This window comes from Theropithecus gelada, chromosome 11 (genome assembly GCF_003255815.1).
Source record: "Theropithecus gelada isolate Dixy chromosome 11, Tgel_1.0, whole genome shotgun sequence".
NCBI classification, from domain to species: Eukaryota; Metazoa; Chordata; class Mammalia; order Primates; family Cercopithecidae; genus Theropithecus; species Theropithecus gelada.
In genome coordinates, this window is record NC_037679.1 from 58,659,356 (window position 1) to 58,683,057 (window position 23,702).

General features: G+C 34.5%; 1 protein-coding gene across 7 annotated transcripts in view; it reads right to left on the reverse strand.

Moving 5' to 3' along the window:
* The window catches only part of ANKS1B (ankyrin repeat and sterile alpha motif domain containing 1B), a 1,261,968-nt gene that overhangs the window by 711,694 nt on the left and 526,572 nt on the right, over positions 1–23,702 (reverse strand). For all 7 annotated transcript variants that reach the window (XM_025401059.1, XM_025401058.1, XM_025401057.1 and 4 more), the window contains one exon: positions 14,427–14,563. In XM_025401059.1, coding sequence (XP_025256844.1) covers positions 14,427–14,563 — 137 coding nt within the window. The remainder of the gene's footprint in view (positions 1–14,426; positions 14,564–23,702) is intronic.

Here is a 23,702-nt window from a genome sequence, read left to right on the forward strand (position 1 = left end):
CAGTAAGAAAAACAGAGTCACATCTGGTTCTTTCTGACAAAGATGATTACCCTGAAATTATAAGGAGACATCAGACAACCCAAACTGAGGAACATTCCACAAAATAGCTGACCTGTTATCTTCAAATATGTGACTGCTTTAAAAATCAAGAAAAGACTGCAGAATTATTCCAGATCAAATGAGATTGAACAGGAATGAAAACTTGATGCATGTATGATTTTAAACTAGATATTTTTTTACCATAAAACACATTATTAGGACAATTGGTGAAGTCTGAATGAAGTCTTAAGGTTAAATGGTAGTAATATGTCACAATTCGTTATCTGATTTTGATGTTTGTGTTCTGGTTATAGATAAGTATCCTTGTTTGTAAGAAATAACACACCAGTGCTAAAGAGGCATTAGATTAGCAGCTTACTCACAAATAGTTCCAGGAATAAAACAAAAGATCTTTAGGGAAAAAAAGATCTTTGTATTGTGTTTCCAACTTTTCTGCAGTTTTGTGATTGTTTCAAAATATAAAATAATAATTATTTTTAAATCCATGAGATCACTCTGATAAATGTAGAAGATAAATTAGAAGTAGAAGAGATGACAGCAAGGAAGCCATAATGGGAGCTATTTCAGTAATCAAGTCAAAAGCATTAAGACAGGTGCAGTGGGAGTAGAAGAAGAGAAAAGCTTGGAAAGATAGGAAACAGAAGTGACATGCTTTGGTGGCTAATTAGATATAGAAAGAGAAGGAGAGGGAGTATTCTAGGTGGTACAATTAATTGATATAAGGAAGGAAGAGCAGATTTTTGGAGAAAGATGAAGATTTTGATGTCTGGCAAGTAAATGTAGTGAGTCTTATCTTCCAAACACTGTATGTTACTTGACCAGATGAAATACATGTTATTGGCTTATTATTAGGATGAACTTCTATTCTCTGGCCTCATGTTTCCACAAGAAGGAAATACCATTAGAATAACATCCTCGACCTAGTCTCCCACTTTTTATTAATTTATCCCCTAAGGAATTAGAGTTACTGAGCTGTAAAATGACACTGGGGAAGCAACTAAGCATGCTTATTATTGCCTCTTCCATGTTTCTCCTCTTCAAAGCCAGTGTGTCAGCCTAATAGATATGCTCTCTGCTCTTCTGTAGTAAAATCATCTTGTAGGTTGGCTAGCTGTGCCAGTGACTGGGTTAGGACATGTGTCTAATACCAGAGTGAAGTTACAGCAAGCATATTCAGTAACATGTTTAGAATCACATTGTCCAATCAGTCCTCATGATAATAATAAAAAGTATGGCATTTGGTTTCAATTTGTCTAACTCCTGGATTCCATATCTCAATTGGATCTGAATCTGGGAGAGAAAGCAAGCAGTGTGGTTAATTTGTTTCCTAAATTCAAAACAATTATAAAACTGTGTTTATTCCTCATAGTGTCTAATACAGTGCTTAATACTCACTTATTGAATTGAGTTCCATTAATGTAAAATAGGATGATGCTAAAATAATACTGTCTTAAAGGGAAAATATAGGTCCTTCTAATTATTTGTTTTTCCATTTTAGGCATTTAGCACCATTGATTTAAAACTTGTTCTTCAACATGGCATAATCTAAAGATACTCATTTTTCCTTTCCTCATAGATAAAAATCATAATAGTCTTATCTATCTCACATGGTTTCTCAAAAGAAACATGGTTTCTCTCCATTCCAGGTGTGTAAATTAAACAATGTGGAGAATGGTAAGAGATGGGTTTAATCAAAAGATTAAAGTAGACAATGTGTAGCTACCACTCTGTAACATAATAAACAAATGGCATATTTATTGCTGAGTTTGAGTGTTCCCTTTCTCAACAGTGTGAATTTGTGCAAGATGAGTGCAAAATCAAACCAGAATGGAATTGTTAGGGTCAGGTATAAAGAGGCCTATGAAATGCTCTACATCATGTTTTTCAAGTTAAGTTTTGTGCATCACTAGTTGCGAAATATATTGATGGGTTTACAGGGGTGGTAGCAAAGAAGGCTCCGAAAAATCATTCAGTGAAGAAATTGTTTAACCCTGTATTTCCCCAATATATTTGACCATGGAAACTTTTTATATAAGAACCTCACTTACAGAATGAGTAATCCATAGATATTAGGACATTCTGATTAAGAGGAAGGTGGCAGAATATCTGGTTGGGACTTCCTGATTATTAGAATGCCCTATGTAAATCAGCACAAAATTTAAGTAAAAAGATTCTTAACGCCTTGCTTATCCTATCCTTCTCCCTGGACTATATATCTGCCCACTATGATATGGATATGGCTTAGTTTGTCCCCACCGAAATTCAGATTGAAATTTGATTCCCAATGTGGCAGTGTTGGCAGGTGGGGCCTCGTAGAGGGTGTTTGGGTCATGAGGACAGATCCCTCCTGGATGGCTTGGTTCTGTTCTAGCAATACTGACAGTTCCAAGTCTGCCAAGACTGGATTAATTCTCATGGGCATGGATTAATTCCCATAAGAGGTAGTTGTTATAAAGCCTGACACCACTGGAGTTTTGCCTCTTCACATGTGTTCACTTTCCCTTTGACCTTCTGCCATGTTGTGATGCATCACCAGCAGCTGGGCAGACGTCAACACGATGCTTCTTGTACTTTCCAGTCTGCAGAAGTGTGAGTTAAAGAAGCCTCTCTTCTTAGTTCATTTTATGTTCCATATAACGGAACTCCCAACCTCAGGTGTTCCATTATAGCAACACAAAATGAACTAAGACTTCACCTATCTAGCGCCTATTCAAACATAAAGGTCAATTTGAGCATTTCCTCTCTGGAATAGTCTTCACTGCCCTTTCCCCAACGATTCTTAATTCAGGTGGTACTTATTGACAGCCAATTGTGAACCAGGTACTGTTCTAAGTGCCGAAATTGAGCACTTTGTAAACAAGGAAGGAAGGAGGGAGAAAAAGAGGGAGATGAAAGGAAGGAAGGTAGGAAGAAACAAATGAAAGAAGTTCTTATTCTCATGGAATATCCATTCCAGGTGTGAAAAAAGACACTGAACAAATTAACACATAATGTTAGTTCAGGAGTGAAAATTGTTATAAAGGAAAATAGCATAACAGAGACAGAAAATACAGTGGTAGCTACTTTATATTCAATGGTCAAAAAGGGCATCTCTCATAAGGTAGAAAGGATGATAATCAGCAGTGTTAAGTCTCTGGGAGAAGGGTGTTCCAGACAATTCAATGATAAGTACAAAGAACCTAAGGCACGAGCTGTTTGGCTAATCTAAGGTAATGTTGGGAAGATGACATGGCTAGTGTAAATTAAACAATGTGGAGAATGGTAGGAGATGGGTTAAGAGGTTTTAGAGAGTCAGATTATATTGGATGTCATGCATCCTTACTTTCAGTGAGATGGGAAGACATTGGAAGGTTGAGCAGGTGAATAACGTGATCTGATTTATATATGTGGCCACGTTACAAAAGGACAAGAGCACAATAATCAATGCCAGTAACAAGATATGAAGCTTTTTCAAAGGTCTAGGTCAGACATGTTAGTGGCTCATATCATAGTGACAGATGACAGATGGTAAGATTCAAGATATATTTTTAAAGAAAAGTTAGAGGACTGATTTTTGAACTTTTTGGTCTCAAGATCCCTTGATGCCCTTAAAAATTAATAACACTAAAGATTTTTTGTTCATGAAAGTCATATCTGTTGATATTTATATGAAAACTAAAATTAAAAATTCTTTAAGCATAAGAATACACAAGTGTGCATTCCATTAACCATCAGAGGTATGATATCATCACTTACCATATAGCTTCTGGAAAACTCCATCTAGAATTCATGTACAAATAAAAGCAGAACAAGGCAAAATGTCTTTGTATTATTATGAAAATATGTTTGACCTCACAGACCTTTTGAAAAGGTTTTGCAGCCTGCTAAGAGGTCCTGAACCACACATTGAGAACTGCTGGCCTAGAGGATTTTTTTGATAGATTGGATGTGAGGTGAGAGAGAAATAAAGAAATCAAGGATGGGGTCAAGTTTTTAAGCCTGAGCTGCTATTAACTGAAATGCAAACTGCAGAGCTATACAGGTTAAGTTTAAGACATCCCATTGACATTTAGAGTAGCCTGCTGGATAAGAGCCTGGAGTTCAGGGGAGTGGGCAGGCCTGGAGATATAAATTTAGGAGTAATCAGCACATAAACAGCATTGAAAGCTCTGGAACTGGATGAGAACACATGGGGAGTGAATGTAGACTAAGAAGAGGTCTGAAGATGATCCTTGGGGCATTGGATCAATGAACTCCATCAGTGAAATTCCAAAAGTTCTCTATTTAGAGCACAGTCTCCTTTGGTTGGTTCAAAGTTCTTTTAGGATAGAATCCATATTTTAGTTATTTTCATATTCAAATCACCGCTTAAGATGCTCAGAATATGGTAGGCACTCGACTGTGTTTATTGAATGAATAAATAAATAAATAAATAAATAAAGTAATGATGTCCCTTGTGGTACTTTCACAGCTAAATTCCAGAATTTTAGAACAGGCAAGATTGGGAAGTTGGAATGATTAGGTTCAGATTCATATAGTAGATATACTATTCATTGTATAGTCAAAAAGGTTTCCTCGAACTCAGAGGAAGATGTAATTGACTGCACCCTGTGTAGTCAATAACAAGTGACCTAAAGGCAAGGATAGACTATATTTCAAATTCTAGTCTGCCATTTAAGATAGTTAAAGCAATATTGCCAACTCTACTTTCTGATCATTTTATTTTGCAAGGAAATTTTTCCCAGAATAGTTTTTCTATCTATGCATTCTTTTATTTAATTACACAATAAATTTAACCAGCTTTATAGACCAATACATATATATATCTACAAAGGATGTATTTCATTTTTGATGAATATACTATGGCTTATTTAACAAGTTATCCTTACTAATAGGCATTAAGATTTCCAATAAATATTTCTACAATGAACATCCTTGAGCATATTTTTATTTACTACCATTTTAATAGCCACATTTATTTTCACTCTTCTCATAGTACGTCTGTTCTTAGCCACTCATGTGACTTGAAAATACTTTTATATTAAATGTCTATTTAATCAACATTTCCTTATCTTTATGATGATTCATTTGCATCTTTTCCAAAACTTCAAGTTAATGTCTAAACTCAATTTTCTTTTGTTTCTCTTCTTCTATTTTTATTTTAGGTGCCAGGGGTACATGTGCATCTATGCATTCTCATTTAGGCTGTCTAGACATGCTTTAGGGGAAAAAGCTGAGCCAAACAATGACACCCACTGAGAATTTTATGCATGTGGGAGAAAAACCCCTGAATAACACAAAAGGAAAACACAATATTAATACAGTCTTGCTATTAATGGCAATGTGGCACAAAATATAAAAAATTACATTTCATGTCCAGGAAAAAAAGATAAAAAATTTTTTTACATGCAGAAAGTGCCAAATAACAAAAATTCTCCATATTCCTGTAGAATAAACTCACCTGTAATTTCATCAAATGAATAGAAATGAGGATGAATAATATTCCACTGGCATATAATTGGTATGACCACTATATGGATTGATGGTGATTTTAATCATCAATGGAAGATACAATTTATAGTGGTTGTTTTCTGGATTCTGGCTTTTCCCTCCCCTGCATTAGGTCAGCCTGACCCTGTACTGTGCCATTTATCCACACTGACTCCTCCCATATCCCAAATTCCAGGAGTTTATACTTCCTGTGGCTCACTTAAGCAGAGGCATCTAAAGAATGAGATGCTTGAAGGCGAATATCACCCCATATGTAGCCAACATCATCTTAAGTAGGTTCCAAAGATTTAGGGAATTTTAAAAGGTTCCCAAATACATTTTCTAAAAGCCACAGTTGCCGTGATCAGAGCTACTTGTGGATGAGACAGAGAGTTAGAACATTACTTCTCAAAGGTCTTATTTCAATTGTAGGTAAACATGATCTAATCACCATTATAATAACAAGCTGGGCCACTACAGGGCTTTACAACATACACAGCACCATGGCACCTTTTATCTGGTTTGAGTCTGACTACACCCCTGAGAAGTAGGCAAGGCAAATACCATTCTCACTTTGCTGAAGAACTGAGGGTGAGAAGGGTAATACAGAGTGCACGTGACGGAAGAAAGATTGGAGTTAAATTCCTTTTAAAAAGGCAGCTACAAGCAAAATTTTGTACATAATTCCAGGAATTGAGTAGACCACCCATAGCCTACCAAGAATACCAGGTTAAAAATATTTACCCTCAGATAGACTGATTTAATTGGTCAGGGGTAGAACTCAGGCAATTTTTTAAAAAGCTTCCCAGGAAATTCATATTTGTCCAGAACAACTTCAACAATTCATATTTGTCAACGTTGACTGTTGGGTCCTGTTGACTTCTTTCCCATTTTTTTTCCTTTCCAAATGGCTCCTTGTTTTACCTAATATTATTTTCTATTATGACTATCTTTCTGTTTTTAGCCTTCTCTTCTCACTCAGCTTTTGTCGCAAGTCTGGAAATTACTGAATACAGTCTTCTTTGGCTCTTTCCTTCAGGCTACATATTTTGGCCATCTATATTTCTGTTCTGCCTCCTTTTTTAAAACTATTATTCTCTCCTGAAGCTTCGCCTTTCTAGAATATCAATATTCCACCTCGATTATTTTCTACTTAATGAGCTAATTAGCAGTAATGGAAAAACTACTGGAGTTAGGAAATCAGAGATCTTCCAGTAAGTCAGTGGCTGTGTAATACTGAGAACATTATTCAAACTCTCTAAGCCTCAGGCCCAATCAGTAAAATAAGGAAAAATACACCTACCTGATATAATTTTTATGAGAAAAAAAAGAAATACATACTCAATCATGGGAATAAATGGCTCAATATTCAATAATAAAAATATTTTAAAGATTATCTCCTTGAAGTTATTTTTATTCCTTATCTATTTTTTGTTGCAACCCAATACAATATTCTGCACTCTTTCCAAGTTATATGCCTCTGTTTTTTACATACCCACTCTCATTTCTAATTTTAAAATTTAGCATATATACTCTATAACCCCACAGTGCTCAGAAAAATGTTATTCTGGATTTGGCAATAATTTTTTGTAACCCCAGTTCTAAACTCTTAATAATGGCAGGGAGAGGTGCTATGGCTTATTATTAAACTGCTTTATTGTTAGCTCATTAATCATACACAGGTCCAGAAAAATATTCAAAATGTGTCTTTCTTTCAGGTTGAGTAGGCACCTGATCTAAACACAGTCCAGTATGAGTAGGCATTCAGAAATGACTCATCTTTCCTCCAGTCATCTCCTTTAGTGTCTTGAGAGCTCTGGGCCTTTGACCTTTCTCTTCATTTTCTTTACCTCTACAGCCTCTTTGCTCCTTTTTGCTATGGTCCCTCCTTAGCTGCAAAATAATGCAGCCTGGTGTTATTTCATTCTGTTGAATTCCATTTAGGATGAGGTTTTGGGTTAGTGGTGAGGTTTGGATGGTACTAGGACATCTAAAGCCAATCGGAGTGTCTTTTCCAGCTGCTATTAACAAATACCATAAAGTTATGGGGTCTCTCACAGTTCTGGAGGTTGAGAAGTCCAAGATCAGGTTTCCAGCTTGGTTGGATCCTGGTGAAGGTCCTCTTTCAGACTGCAGATTGCTGAGTTCTTGCTGTGTCCTCATGTGTTGCAAGGGTGAACAAGCTCCTATGGGCCTCTTTTATAAGTGAACTAAATCCCATTTATGAGAGCTCTGCCATCTGACCTAATCCTCTCCTAAAGGCCCCACTTTTTAATACTATCACATTGTGGATTTGAATTCAACATAGATATTTGGGGGAAATACAAATATTCAGATGATAGAACAGAATTTCAAATTTTCCAGATTGTCTTCTTCTTAGGATATACTTATGCTCATTATGCTAAAAATCTCTGTTCAATATTGAGCCCATTTAGATGACTTATCTGTGGTATTGTGCCAAAATAGCCTCTTTTTCTGCCCGTGGTCACTTCTCTAGAGCCCCCTTCTATTTTAGACTTGATTTCTATCATGCAACAGGGAAAGGAGTATATAAACCCATCTAGCTACAACCACCACCAAGAGCACAGACCAAGAATTCAGTGTTCTGTCAACTGCTGATGTTAGTTTGTTTGAACTTTGGAACTAATTGGATTTATACACACATCCTAAGAAAATATTTAACAGTTCAGTCCCTATCATGCATGTCTCTTCAGTCAACTTTTCGGCTCTTCTTTCTTATTCTCTGCAACCAGAAACTGTTTCCCCACCTCTGCTCATCCTTTAACATGCTGTCATACTGCCTTATTTCCTTTTACCATCAAACTATTCAAAAGATTAGTATACAATCAGGGTATCTTTCCCCACACTTCAATTCCTTTCATCTTAAGCTTCTACATTCTTCACTTGAAGGAAATTGCATCCTTGAAGGTCTCTGCCCTCATAATTGTCAAATAAACTGAAATTTTGGTCTCTCTTCTCCTACTTTCCTGGAAGCTTTGACAATATTGACCAATCACTTTAAAAATTTTTTACTTTATGTCCACAGTAACAGTTGTCTTTCTTCTTTTATTTTTCTCAATGATTCTCTCTTTTGCTAAAGACTTCTTTCTAAAGTACTCGTGAGGAAATGACTTAAGTTCCCAGTTCTCAACTTCCTCACCTATAAAATGAAAATATCCATTCCAAAAAGAATCATGAACATTAAATTATATTAGATACTCCAAAAATATAATTATCCTCCTTTAGTGTAAACATTTATCAGAATTCTGTCTCTGGTACTATCTCTCTTCATTATCAAATTTTATGAATGAGAATAAAATCTTTACCTTAATCCCTCACCTTTTTCCAGAGCCCCATATCAATATTTCCAATTTATATATCATGCTTCATGTTCAGTAAGTCTACAAAACCAAATTTATTATGTCATCTTCTCCTTCATCAAAATAACATCTGTTCAAGTCTTTCTTATCTTTATTAGTAGCATTCCTAAATCCCAGTCAACAAAGCCCAAATCATTAGTCATCTTTGGCTCCCTTAGATCTAATCCATCTATCTACCACTAATGCTTTATCCAAAGTGTCTCTTGCACCAAGGACTATATAAAATGTATAAAACATTATAGCCAACTGTTATTTATATTAACATGCAAAGTAAAACAATGTAATCTGCCATATCAACAGAACCAAGAATACATGCAATAAACTAATAGCCTATATTGTAGTTAATGTTGAAACATTGTAACATTGTCTGCTTTCCCCAAAGATAGGGAACAAGGCAATAATTTTTGGTTTTACCACTTCATTGCATCATTTTACTATAGTCACAGCAATAAGAAAAAGACATAAAAGGCACAAATATTAGAAAAAAGTCAAACTATCATTATTCTAAGATGACACAAAAGAATCTTATGGAAGTTATTTTTTAATAAAGCAAAAAACCACTCTAGCACTTAAATAAAATTAAAATGGTAAGATAAAACTCAACTGCATTTCTATATGCCAACAACAAACAATTAAAATATGAAAGCAATAAATAATACTAAATTATTAAATCAATGAATAACAATTTTTTTTCCATGTGGCAAAAATTAAATCTTGTCCCCTACCTCACACCATACACAAAACAATCTGAGATGGATTATCGACCTAAATATAAAAACCAGAACAAGAAAACTTCTAGAAAAAAGTGGGAGCATATATTTGCAACCTGGGACAAGTCACAAAAACACTCACCATAAAAGAATAAAATGATAACTCTGACATAAAAATTAAAATATTCTGCTAATCAAAAGGCACTTGAGAAATGTTTAGGCAAATCACCGAGTGGGGGAAATATTTAGAGTGCATACACCTGACAAAGGACCCATATCTTGTGGGGCTACAGAAGAATTTATAAAGAATTACTACAAATAAACAATAACAAAGTTGAATACACCTAAAAAAAGAGGTGAGCATATACTTCACAAAAAAAGATATAAAAATTGGCAATAACCACAGAAAAAGGTACTCATCATCATTAGTCACCAGAAAAAATGCAAATTAAAACTGTAATGAGAAATCATTTCACACCCAGAAGAATGGCTAAAATAAAAAAGTTTAAAAGGCAAGAATGTGGAGAAATGAAAATTCTCACACATTGCTATTGGTGACTATAAAATGGAACAACTTTTTTGGAAAGCTGTTGGGAAGCTTTTTATAAAGTTAGCTATTCATCTACCATGTGACCCAACAATACCATTTTCATTTATCTATATGAAAACATATGTTTATAAAAAAGACTTATATATGTATATTCATAGCATATTCATGCATAATGGTAAACAACAAGAAACAATGCAAGGATCAATCAACAGGAGAATTAATGAATAAATTGTAGTATATTAATCCAATGGTAAACCACTCATCAGGAAAGAAACAACATGGATTAATTTCAAAACCATTATGTTGAGTGAAAGAAATCCAAACAGTGATACGCACACAGAAAACATACTCACTGTAGGATTACATTTATATAAAGTCCAAGAATAGCCAATCCTAATATATGATGATAAAAATCTGGACATTCTTGCCTCCGAGGCAGGAAGGAGGGCAACTAATTTGAAAGGGGCATGAGGAAACTTTCTGGGGTGATGGCAATGCTTTATATTTTGTTTTGAGTGGTGTTATACCTACGTAAATAATCAAAGTTCATTAAGCTACATACTTAAGATCTGTGTATTTGATTCTTCAATTGTGAAAAAAAGATGCTTCACTAGGGAATATTTAAAAACAAGTAACATATAACTATTCAGTAAAAAGAAGATAACTGGAATGTCAATAGACCTACCTAATATATATTTCAAAGATTTTTTTTCAAGTATTTAAGTATAAGTAAGTAGAAAAATTCAGCCTTGTGGGTTAATATACTGGAGAGAAACAAAGAGAAAAGAGTAACATATAACCATTTCAGTCACTCTGAATTTAAAACAGACTGTTTCACAATCTAGAGGATTTTAAGACGTGAAATAACTGAAAGAAACAAAGGTGAAAAAGATCAAACACAGGATGCAGAACTAACAGCTGTGACTTAGTTAATACATATGCTGAATAAAAACAAACTCAGCAAAGCACTGGGAAGCCAGCAGCTTCCAAGTGATTAACTAAGCAGAAACACATGCAATGTGTTATCAGCCCTATCTCATATTGAAAGCAAGGACTCTTTGGTTACAATGGATGCTCTTCTTTCACAGGTAGAGTTACAAGAAAATAAACCAGATAAAGGTATACAAGAGGCAGAGGAAAAGGAATCTAAATTCGCTACATCTAAGCAGTATCTATTTTCAGTGAATGAGATGAAAGTTCTGCCTTTACCTTGCCTACTCAATATCATTCTTTCCACAATAAAAGACTGAACACATCAGCTAATGGTAAAAGAATTGTAAAATCATGAATAAGGGTCACATTTATATTTTTATTTTCAAGCTTCAACACAAGTTCTAAAAGTGAAATTATCATTTCAACCATATTATTAATTTTTAATAAATTTTTAAAAAGGTCTTGAATACCCATAAATCAATCTAACTTCACACATTTTGCATTTCCAGATAGAAAGCCAGAATTAGGCTGGGTGCAGTGGCTCACGCCTATAATCCCAGCACTTTGGGAGGCTGAGGTGGGTGGATTACGAGGTCAGGAAATTGAGACCATCCTGACTAACATGGTGAAACCCTGTCTCCACTAAAAATACAAAAAAATTAGTCGGGCATGGTGGTGGGTGCCTGTAGTGCCAGCTATTTGAGAGGCTGAGGCAGGAATATGGTGTGAACCCGGGAGGCGGAGTTTGTAGTGAGCCGAGATCACGCCACTGCACTCCAGCCTGGGTGACAGAGCAAGACTCTGCCTCAGAAAAAAAAAAAAAAAAAGGCAGAATTAACAAATATGTTAGAATATTAAACCTGTGATTAAAATATAGGCTTTTATATAAGCTCACCAATAATTATCTTTTCTTTGGAACAGTTGCTTTCAACCATTTTCCATCCCTGACACACCTGTGATTTGTCAGAACACAGCAGGAGTCTCCTGTTCTATCCAACCACCATCCTCCATGCACATTCTCTAGTCTCCAAATTCTTTCCTGAAACCTCATGTCCTACCTGAATATTCTCTCATAAGTATTTCCATGTGAATATTCTACTCCTTCCTTTCTACAATGAATGAGGAGGCCCTGAAGGTCATAACTCATATGGAGAAATAAGTCATACACTAATGTCTCCAGAGTGGAAGAAACAGTAGCCTAATTGAGGTTATATTCTTTCTGCAATTATATATAGAGAAAGAAAATACATAGATATACAGCTGTTATTGTTGTATTATATACATACAGGCTGCATTGGTTCTAATTTAAGTACCATCATCCCGAGTTACTTAACTTTCTCACTTATTTGTTTTTCTCCTTAAAGCATTGTTATAACATTTGAGAAAGGTAGAGTCAGTTAATAAGATACGCATTTAAGTATTGACAGCACCAATGAATTGGGTCAAGATGGAATTTCTGGCTTGAATTCTACCTCTAGATTTCTTCAAAGATTACCAGGTGAACCTAAACTCAATTAAAATATGTAGAGAATGATTTATGAAATAATGCCTCAGTTATTCAGATAATGGATCTATAGAAAAGAATCTGTTTTTCATTCATTGAATGACCAAGTGCATTTACATTAGAGAATTTACATTGGTATAAAACCAAATATATTTAGTAATGAATTTTATTAACATATATAGGACAATGTCTTACCTAAATAGCTTGAAAATGTTAGAAATGCACTAGAAACACAATAACCCCAGAAAAATCTTCATATAAGAGAACCAATGCCAACAAACATGACAGATAGCATCTAAATCTGGGTTTAGTGAGGTTTATCTTGAAGCAAATAGACCCGATCAAATTTCCTTGAAAAACAGGACTTTTTGTAATGAGATGAAGGTGTCACTATGTTACCCAGACTAGTATAGAACTCCTGGGCTCAAGGGATTCTCTGCCTTAGCTTCCCGAGTAGCTAGGAACACAAGTGTGTGCCACTGTGCCTAGTAGAAGAGGACATTTTTGAAAACATTCTTCTCCTCCACATATTGAGGCACTGTGTCAAATGTTACCTGTGCCTAAATGCCCCGGAAACTGCATATTCCATACTCCTAAAGATGTGTCAAATTATACAAACTCATGAGGATTTTTTTAACCTCTGAGCAGGACTGGAAGAGGCAAATATACTAAAGTAAAAAAAAAAAGAAACTCCAAATCAGTTGGACGATGTAGCCCCTTTGGAGTGCCAGTGACCTTATCTATAACACTGAAACACAAATTGCACTTGAATTGATGAAGGATATAGGAAACAATTTATATTAAAGTGTTCTGTAAACTGCAATGGATATCCAAAATTTAAGTGCCATTTTATTAATGAGGATGAAGATTATAATAAAAATGATCTAAAATAACTTATGTTAAAGAAGGAAAAATATTAAACCAATCATTTTCATTTAGACCTAAATGGTCTTAAAAAACATATTTGCCCTATCATTTGGCTCAAAGGATTTATTCATACTCTATATCTAAGTAGATGATGAATGGTATTGATTGAATCCAAAGTCCCCCTGTCTTGGATTTTATGAGGCCCATTCACAATGAGCCAGGTTGAGAACACCACCAATTTCATGTTCTGGGTCCATCTGTTGGCAAAAATATAATGCAAACAGCTTTATAAGTGCTATTTTCAATGAAATATCACAGAACAGCTTGTCCCAATGATATTTCTAAAGCTTGCCTGCAAACCGCCTACTAGAAAATCCAACTGAAAGAGAAGGGAGAAAAGAGAGAAATCCATACAGGAAAGTGACAGGAATGGAAAAAAGAACAAAGGATAAAGAGAGACTAGCTACCAGAGGAAAACAAAGAGCAATGTTAAACGCAGACAATATTCACTGAAACTATAAAGATAGAGAAGATAGAGAAATATAAAAATCACCGGAGTCGGAATACAGAGAAATAATCACAAACCATGCAGCATTGTCCAGAAGAATGAAGACAAAAAGATCAGGAAACACCAGAAAATATGTAACAGCTCAATAATTGGAGCATAATTATTAAAATGCTGTGAGAGAAAAATGATGTAAAATAGCTATTTTTCTAAGTCTCACTACTTCATGCAATAGGCACAATTCATTTTTCCAAAAACTAATGCAGATTTCAGTGTTTATCACCAATTTCAAAGGAAGCGAACATCCTCTTCTAACTCCCTTCTTTTAATTTAGAAGTCCATTGACATACCACATAAAATAGTCCAGGCTTGCAATATAAGTGATGTACATGCATTGATTCAAATCAAAACACATTATAGGGAAAATAACATCATTCTGGGCACTTACCTGGGGTCGAATGACTTTTACAATATTTTTGAGGGCAGTGTCAGGGGATGGAGGTGAACAATCAGGTGTTGGGCCTGTTGAGCTGTTTCTATGGTTACTAGTTCCTGGAGTAGTAATTGCTACCTCAGAGGCATTATCTGCGAATAAAAATAGAACTGCCATGAACCTAATCACTCAGTTTACCTTTTAAGACTTGAAATTAATTTTCTGAACATAAATTGAGATTTCAACTTTCAAAACTGGTATCAATTACAAGATCATAAATGAGGAATATGCTCAGTGGTATATTTTAAAGATAGTATTTATTGAATGCTTTGTTTCCTTCTAAAATGGTAACTATCATCCTCTCGAATGTTGTTCTGAGACAAAAGTATTATTACTCAATTCATAATGATAGATTATCCAGCATAGCTCTTAAGACTGCTACTACTATATGAATAACTAAAACCTTACCTTAACTAAAAAGAATATAATTTTATGATATGATTGGGCTAAAGCTTTCCCAATAATCTTGTAAATGAGTATTAATAGTTATTAAAGTCAGAGTTTTATGTCTCCTTGATGCATAAAACCCAAAGTCAAGCCTCCTCAAATGACTTTTCCTAGAAATCCCACAAACGATAGAAAAGCATCCTAGCGAATGAAGCTTGATGAAAAACCGAAATTTGTGCAAAATGATTTTATGATGTAGATAAATATAAAATTATCACCCCTTGATAAGTATAGCATCCTATGTGGTCAAAGCTAGACGAATAAAATTTCAGAATCCAAATTAATCTTCTCTTACGTTCGTTATTTAGGAGGGAGGGAATAAAGGAAAGATGACTTGAAAATCAACAACATGTATAACATTTTCTTCTTAAATTCATATTAAAGCAAAATAACATCAAAGATACTATTTTAGAATGTTTAAAATACTTGGGAAAGGATGAAAATTATTCTATAAATAACTTCTGGTAGCACCTAGAAAAGTTATTTTATTTTAACAACAATTTGGCAAACTTCAATAGCTTTTTATGAAAACTGCTGCAAGCTCAAATCTGCAAAAAGGAAAAAAAAAAGGTTTACTTCTCTGTTGTTTTTAATTAGTTCGCAATAATTTTCTTTCCTAGACAGTTAGCTGAACTGATTGCAAGAGACTGAGACTGAATTTTTTATAGACCAGGAAGTTTCTCTGTTCCTGATCGCTGTCTACAATCCCCAGTGAAGTACAGGAATTTATCAAGGCATCTTTTCCCCATAAAACACAAAGGGATGAATTATCATACAACTCTACCTACATATAAAAATATAATTCACTGAGGAAAGGCCCATAAAACAAAAAATTCAAGTATGACATATAGAATTACTTGGATGACTCATAAAATAAATCTTAAAAGTGTCCAGAGCACACTCTTCTAAGATTTAATAGAAAAGGTGGGATTTGAATTGGCATCACAGAAGAGATGGGGTGGTCTTCTGAGTAGAATAGAAAAGTATGAGTCAATATTGAAACACACAAAACCATTAGTCAGCAAGATGCTCTGATTCTCTCCAATCTATCCCTTCCTTCTTTCATTCATCTAAAAACCACATATGTAAAAACACTTATTTGGGGCAACTATGAGTCAAACATTATATTATATTCTAAAGATTAACTAGGAAGAATCTGTGGCCAGGGACTGGAGGGAGGTAGGGATGAATAGGCTAAGCACTGAGGATTTTCAGGGCAGTAGAACTATTCTATTTAATGGTATAATAGTGGGTATACATCATCATTATATATTTGTCCAACTCATGGAATACATAAATCAAGAATTAACCTATATAAACTATAAACTTTGGGTGATAATGATGTGTCCATGTAGGTTCATCAATTATAACAAAGGTATCACTTTTGTGCAGAATGTTGATAGCAGAGGAAGCTTTGTGTATGGGAATATATGAACTTTGTAATTTCTGCTCAATTTTTCTGTAAATCTAAGAAGTTCTAAAAATAAAATCTCTGAATTTTTTTCAAAAGAATCCCTGCCCTTGAGAAGTATACTGTTGGGTTTTTTTCCTTTTATTTTTTGAGACGGGGTCTCACTACCATTACCCAGGCTGGACTGCAGTAGCATGAACACAGCTCACTACAGCCTCAACTTCCCAGGCTCAAATAATCGTCCCACCTCAGCCTCCTGAGTAGCTGGGACTACAGGTGCACATTACTACAACTGGCTAATTTTTTGCATTTTTAGCAGGAGTGGGGTTTCGCCATATTGCCCAGTCTGGTCTTGAACTCCTGAGCTCTAGTGATCCACCCACCTCAACCTCCTAGAGTGCTGGGATTATAGCCATGAACCACTGCAACCAGCCCAGAAGTGTACTCTTAAATGTGGCATCAGACATGTAAACAAATTAAAATGCAATATAACTTGAGAATTTATAACAGATAAAGGAAGCATGATGAAAAAAAAAACCAGGGTGGGGTGGGGGAGCAATCAGACTATGGCTTGGACAGAAGATAGCTGTGAAAAGCTTCAGTTTTCAGGCAAGAAAGCTGGGACAAAACATAAGATATTAGGGCATGAAGGTAGGAAGAGCACAGCTGAAGCTGTTATTTCATATTACAAAAAAACTAAAGATAAGTTTGAATGAGTTAAAGGAAGTTTTATTAGAATATAAGCATGTTTAATTCTGTAGGCAGTGAGAAATACTGAAGACTGAGCAGGGAGTGACATCATAATAGTAATAGATAATTTTTATTGAGCATTTACTATGTGCAGACAGCCATGTTAAATTCTTTTACTTATTGAATCTCATTTAATACCCAAATTAACTTACAAAATACGTTCTACTATCACCATCCCTATTTTACAGAGAAATTCATCTCAAAGATATATCGTCAGTTACTGGCAGAAAAGGATTCAAATTTCAGATTGATGCCATGTTACCCTTCGGCTGGTTAGCATGTCATAGTAGGTATGCAAAAGATATGCATAGGTATGATTGGGTTCATAGAAACACAGCCTGAATTAGACTGGCATAGTTAAGGTAAAAGCACACTCTACTTCAAAATATAGTTGAACCAACTTCCAGAAACTTAAAAAGTAGAACATAAACACTATGAAACATAAACAATAAAAACAAAAAAAAAATGTCAACCATAAAAACATCTTTAGGGTATGCCTTTGAGTATTATATAGTATAATATTTAATATTTGGAAGCAGGAAGATATGTTAAGACTAGAGACCCAAGCTAGAGGTCATGATGTTAGCATTTTGGAGTTGATGATAAGTGATTAGATTCTGGACATGTGTTGAAATGTCCAGAATTGTTGAAATAGACCAAGAATTTTTTTGATGGCTCCTGAATAGACAAAGCAACCTTGAACAAAAAGAACAAAACTGAGTATATTATACTACCTGACTTCAAAATATACTACAAAGCTATAATAATCAAAACAAATTGATGCTGGCATAGAAACAGACATATCAACCAATGGAAAAGAACAGAAATCCCAGAAATAAATACACATATTTCCGGTTAATTTATTTCAAAGGTGCCAACAACACACAATGGGGAAAGGGCAGCCTCTTCAATAAATGGCATTGGGACACTGGACATTCACATGCAGAAGAATAAAATTAGACCTTCATCTCACACTATATACAAAAACTAACTCAAAATGGATTAAAGCTGGGTGCAATGGTACATGCCTGTACTTCCAGCTACTTGAGAAACAGGCAGGAAGTTTGCTTGAGCCCAGGAGTTTAATTAAGGCCAGCCTGGGAAACATAGGGAGATCCCTCTCTTAAAAATTTTTTTCTTAATTAATTAAAGACTTAAGTGTAAAATTGAAGTGGCAAACCTATTAGAAGAAAACACAGAGAAAAACCGCCACAACATTGGTTTGGGCAATGATTTTTGGCTATGACCTCAAAAGCACAGGCAAGAGCAAAAATAGACAAATGGGATGATGTCAAACTAAAAAGCTCTGCACAGCGAAGGAATCAATGAACAGAGAAAATATTTGTAAACCATACCTCTGATAATGAGTTAACATCCAAAATATATGGAACCCAAACAACTCATAGTGAGAAAACAATAACCTGATTTAAAAATGGGCAAAGGATCTGAATAGACATTTCTCAAAAGAGGACATACAAATGGCCAACAGGTATATGAAAAAATCCCTAACAACACTAATCATCAGAGAAATGCAAATCAGAACTACAATGAGATATCATCTCATCCCAGTGAAATGGCTTTTATAAAAAAAGACAGGCAATAACAGATGCTGGCAAGGGTGTGGAGAAAGGGGAACCTTTGTACACTGTTAATGGGAAGGTAAATTAGTAGAGCCATTAGAGACAATAGTATGGAGTTCCTCAAAAACGAAATATAGAATTACTACATAATCCAGCAATCCCACTGCTGGGTATATATCCAAAGGAAGTGAATCATTATGTAGAAGAGATATCTCCACTCCCACGTTATTGAAGCATTATTCAGTAGCCAAGACAAGGAATTAACTTGTGTCCATTAACAGATGAATGGATAAATGGAAAGAAAATGTAATATATACATACAGTGGAATACTATGCTGCCTTAAAAAGAAGGAAATTCTGTTATCAGTATAGATGAACCTGGAGGACCTTGTAAGTGAAATAAGCTAGGCACAGAAAGACAAATGCCACATGATCTCACTTATATATGAAATATAAACAAAGTCAAACTCATACAAGCAGAGAATAGAATGGTGGTTACCAGGGACTGGGGAGATGTTGGTCAAAGGACATGAAATATCAATTAGAAGGAATAAGTTCAAGAGCTTTATCATACAATATGGTGACTATAGTTAATAACAATGTACTGTATTCTTTGAAAGAGTAGATCTTAAGTGTTCTCACCAGAAAAAAAAAATGCTAAGTATGTGAGGTAATGCATATGCTAATCAGTTCAATTTAGCTATTCCACAATGTATACACATTTTAAAACATCTTGTACACAATAAGTACATATAATTTTTATTTGTCTATTTAAAAATAATTAAATTTTTAAAAATTATTGATTGATGTGCTTGATATAGGGAGAGAAAGAGAGAAATCAAGAACGACTCTAAGGCTTCTGGTCTGAGGAACTAAAAGGATAGAGCTGCCATCAGCAGAAATGGGACAGACTATAGGAGGAGCATAAATTCTCTACCACATAACTTCCAATATTGCCTCCCCATTCTCTCTTTCTCTCCTTTTGGACTCTATTGAAGTAATGCTAGCCAGAGTTTATTCTTTTAACCATTTATTCTCTCTTTTCATTCTGTCTCTCTGTTGCATTTTTAATAGTTTCTTCTATTTATTTTCTAGTTTATTGGTTCTTTCTTCAGCTGTGTCAAGGCCGCTCTCAAACCATTTTCTTAATTTTAGTAGATTTTTCCGTTCTAAAATTTCTATTTGGTTCTTACTCAATCAAGTACATGATGTCACTAGTTTGTATTTTTTAGTTCCTAAAAACATTTTCAAGCTTACTTTTATATTAAAATGGCAAGTACAGTTGGCTTTGGTTTTTTAATCTGGTAATTCCAGTATCTAAAGTCTTGATGGGTCCATTTCTGGATTTGTGGTTCTGATTCATGCTATCCTGTTCCACTGTTAGTTTCATCATCAATTCTGTGTTGCTTATTATTCCACTTGTTGTTACAAGATATACATTTAAATATAACTAAGTCTTTGTCTTTTAATAAATGTTAATTTTTAAAAACATCAAAACTTACATCCTAATACCAAATGTTGAAGTCTGTGAACAACTTACCTGTGAAACACTAGATCATTTATTTAATCTTTCAGGATTTCAATTTTCTTAACCATAAAAATGCAAATGATTATCATCTTCTATCATTTATGTGTGCAGATAAAACAAGAGAAAAATAACTTGTATGTTTTCAGGTACATAGTAGGGGTTTTCAATATATGAGTTTTCCTTTTCCATTATCAAAAGAAATATCATCAGAATTAAAATAAAATATGGAAGATCAAAGAAACCCAGAGGGAAAACAAGAAAATAAATAGCTATCCTTTTTAGACAACACATCTTGCATGAGATTTGAGAGCAGCATCTTTTAGCTATTAACACAAATTGGTAGGGACAGAATATAGTTCCAGAAATAGAAGATGATCCTTTGAGGAATTGTATTGATCAAAGTTATCCAGAGAAACAGGACCAATAGGATATATCTCTATCTCTAGCTATCTATCTATCTAGAAAGAGATTTACTATAAGGCATTAGCTTATATGATTAATGGAGACTAAGAAGTCCAAAGATCTGCAGTTGCTAAGCTGGAGGTGCAAGAGAGCCTTTGTGTAGTTCCATTGTAAATCTGAAGGCCTGAGAACCAAGGAAGTTGATGGTGTAAATTCTAATCCAAAGGTTGACAGGCTCGAAGTCAAGAGCCAACATTTCAGTCCAAGTCTGAAGGCCTGGAAAAACCAATGTTCCAGTTCAAGAGGTCAGGCAGGAGAAATTCCCCTTTACTCGGCCTTTTTGTTCAATTCAGGTCTTTAATTTATTGAATAAGGCCAACAATAGTGGGTGGATGATTTTCTCTACTCAGTCTGCCATTCGAATATTAATCTCATCCAAAAACACCTTCACAGATACATCCCAAATAATGTTTAGCCAAATGTGTGGGCACCTCACGGACTAGTTAGGTTGAACTTATAAAATTAAACACAACAGGAATGATTCATTGCAAGGGCTGGTCTTGTTAACTGCTTTTGCATTAAAGCCAGAAGAACATGCTGGGAACTCCCTGCAGCCTGTAAGCCAAGAGTTTCTTGAATGATTTTTTCTGAGTATTTTAATACATAGTATAAGACAGTGAATAATCAAGTACTAAATTATTTAGAAAAGACTAAGTATCTTCATCTTCTGAATCCATGAGCTATACCATTACCCTGATAATTTGATTTTATACTATCTTGCATTGTTCATTAACTCTTCCAGACTAGGTAATATTTTTGCATGAAGTCATATTTCTCTCTCCATAGCTCTTAGCTTAATGCAATCCTTTTAAAGTAATAAATGAAATAAAGTAGACAAAGCAAAACCTGTGTCAGTGGAAACCAACACAATTGTATTTAATAATACGAAGAAAGCTGGTCTGGCTTTTATAATAAATCCATGATCCTTTCAGAGAAAATCCAAATGAGAAGCGTATTCTCGAAGATATATAAGAGTCTTAAGAAGCTGGTTTATTCCCAAAATATCCTTGATAATATAATTTACAAAAATATCAATTATCCAGTGAACTTGGTAAAATAGGAGCCTATGACCAAGACAGTTTTACATGCTCAACCTACATTTCACACATGCAGTTACAAAATATTGCTGATAAAAAGGAAATGAGGCACATAAAACTGCTTAGGGAAAACTGCAAAATATACTTGCAATTTCAGATTGAAATAACAGACCTATCTTCTAGTCAGATTCCCTTACTACATATTAGATTATTCATTATGAATGTCAGTTTACTTTATAATAACAACCTTAGAAAAAATACTTACAGTTTTTTTATCTTTTAGAAGAAAAATATTATATGACTATAATTCATGTGCAACATTATAGTCTAGTATTTTAACATCATTACCCAGCATGTGTCAGTTTAAGTATACCAGGGATTCTGATAGATGCTTTTCAGCTGAAAAATAGGACTGAGATTACTTCTGACTGGGAATTCAGGAAAGGTGTCATGGAAGAGGCAAGAGTTATGAAGGCCTCTGACAGATTAGTAAAATTCAGGCATGAAGAAATGGCTGGGAAGGGCATTCCAAGAGTTGGAAGTAGGTTGAGCAAAATGTAGAGAGATGGGAAAGAGGCACATTTGTGGAATAAAAATAAAATATAATATTCATGGAGGAAACGCTAAGAAATGGAGGAGTCATATACAAAGACTTTGGGCTTTGAAATCAGAAAAACCTAAGCTGAAATTCTGGTGTATTTAACTTCAGTTTCATCTTCTGTAAAACAGTGCCTTTCACATAGTGTTATAAAGACAAATGAGGCATGTACAGATACATGTGTGTGTGTTTGTGTATGTGTGTGTGTTTAATACATTGCCCAACACATAGTAAGTACTCAATAAAATTATCTATTACTATTATTATCAGATATATGAATATAATCATAATAGCAAATAAAACTAGATAGGTGGCTTGATGCGTTATTATGGAAAATCCTAAGTGCATCACTAAGTAATCATCAAATATAAGTATTTAATAAATCCTAATCTAACAATTCATGAAGCACAATTTTTATTTTTTATTGTTAAGTCAAGCGTTGACAATTTTTTTCTGTAAAGGGCCAGAAGGTAAATATTGTAAGCTCTGTAAGGCTACATGATCTTTGTTGTAACTACTCTACTCTCTTCGGGTAGCAAGAAAGCAGCCACAGAAAATATATAAGCAAATGGGTGTGTCTGTATTCCAAGAAAATTTTATTTACAAAAACAAGCAGTAGACAAGATTAAGTTTGTTGGCTATAACTTGTGAATCCCTGTCTTAAGTACTTCCTATGGAAATGTTTTCCCTCTTACGCAGAGACCTAGAAGAATGTTATATTATACATTTTCATTTCCATATTCATATTATATATTAACATTCTCACTGTGTAATTAAAAACTAAGGTTTTCAATATAAAGCTAGAAATTTATCATGTATACAAAAAATGGCATTATATCTGACACTAGGGCGGTCCTTTGTACACAGCAAGTGTTCAATATGTGCTCATTGAATAGATAAATAAATAAGACCAATGAAATCTTTACATTTTAAAGTAACTTTGTTTTAGTGATTGCACATGACTACCACTTCTGGGAGAGACAGTACAAAAATCATGAGTAAAATAGCCCAAGTATCCTGTTTCAGTATTTTCAGTGAGAAAGTGCTCACTATGTACCACTTGAGAAGTTAATGTTTAACAGTAATTTAAGAGAATTAGTTAGTATTCCAAATAATTAACACATTTTACTTTCTCTTAGTGAAGGTTTGTTAAAAATGAACAATTCTCTTAAATATACTGAGCTTGAACTTCCATTACTATCACCAACAATAGTGTTAAATATTCAAGTCGTAATCAGCCAGCAACTTTACCAGATGAAATGTGTGGTAGACAGCCTCTAGGATGGTCCCAATTGAGCCCCACCTCATGGTATTCACACCTTTGTGAAATTTTGTCCCCTAGGGTGTAAGGTGTGAGTTGAACTCGTTGAATTGCTTCTTTTTTTTTTTTCACCATGTAAGACCCACATTTATTTTTC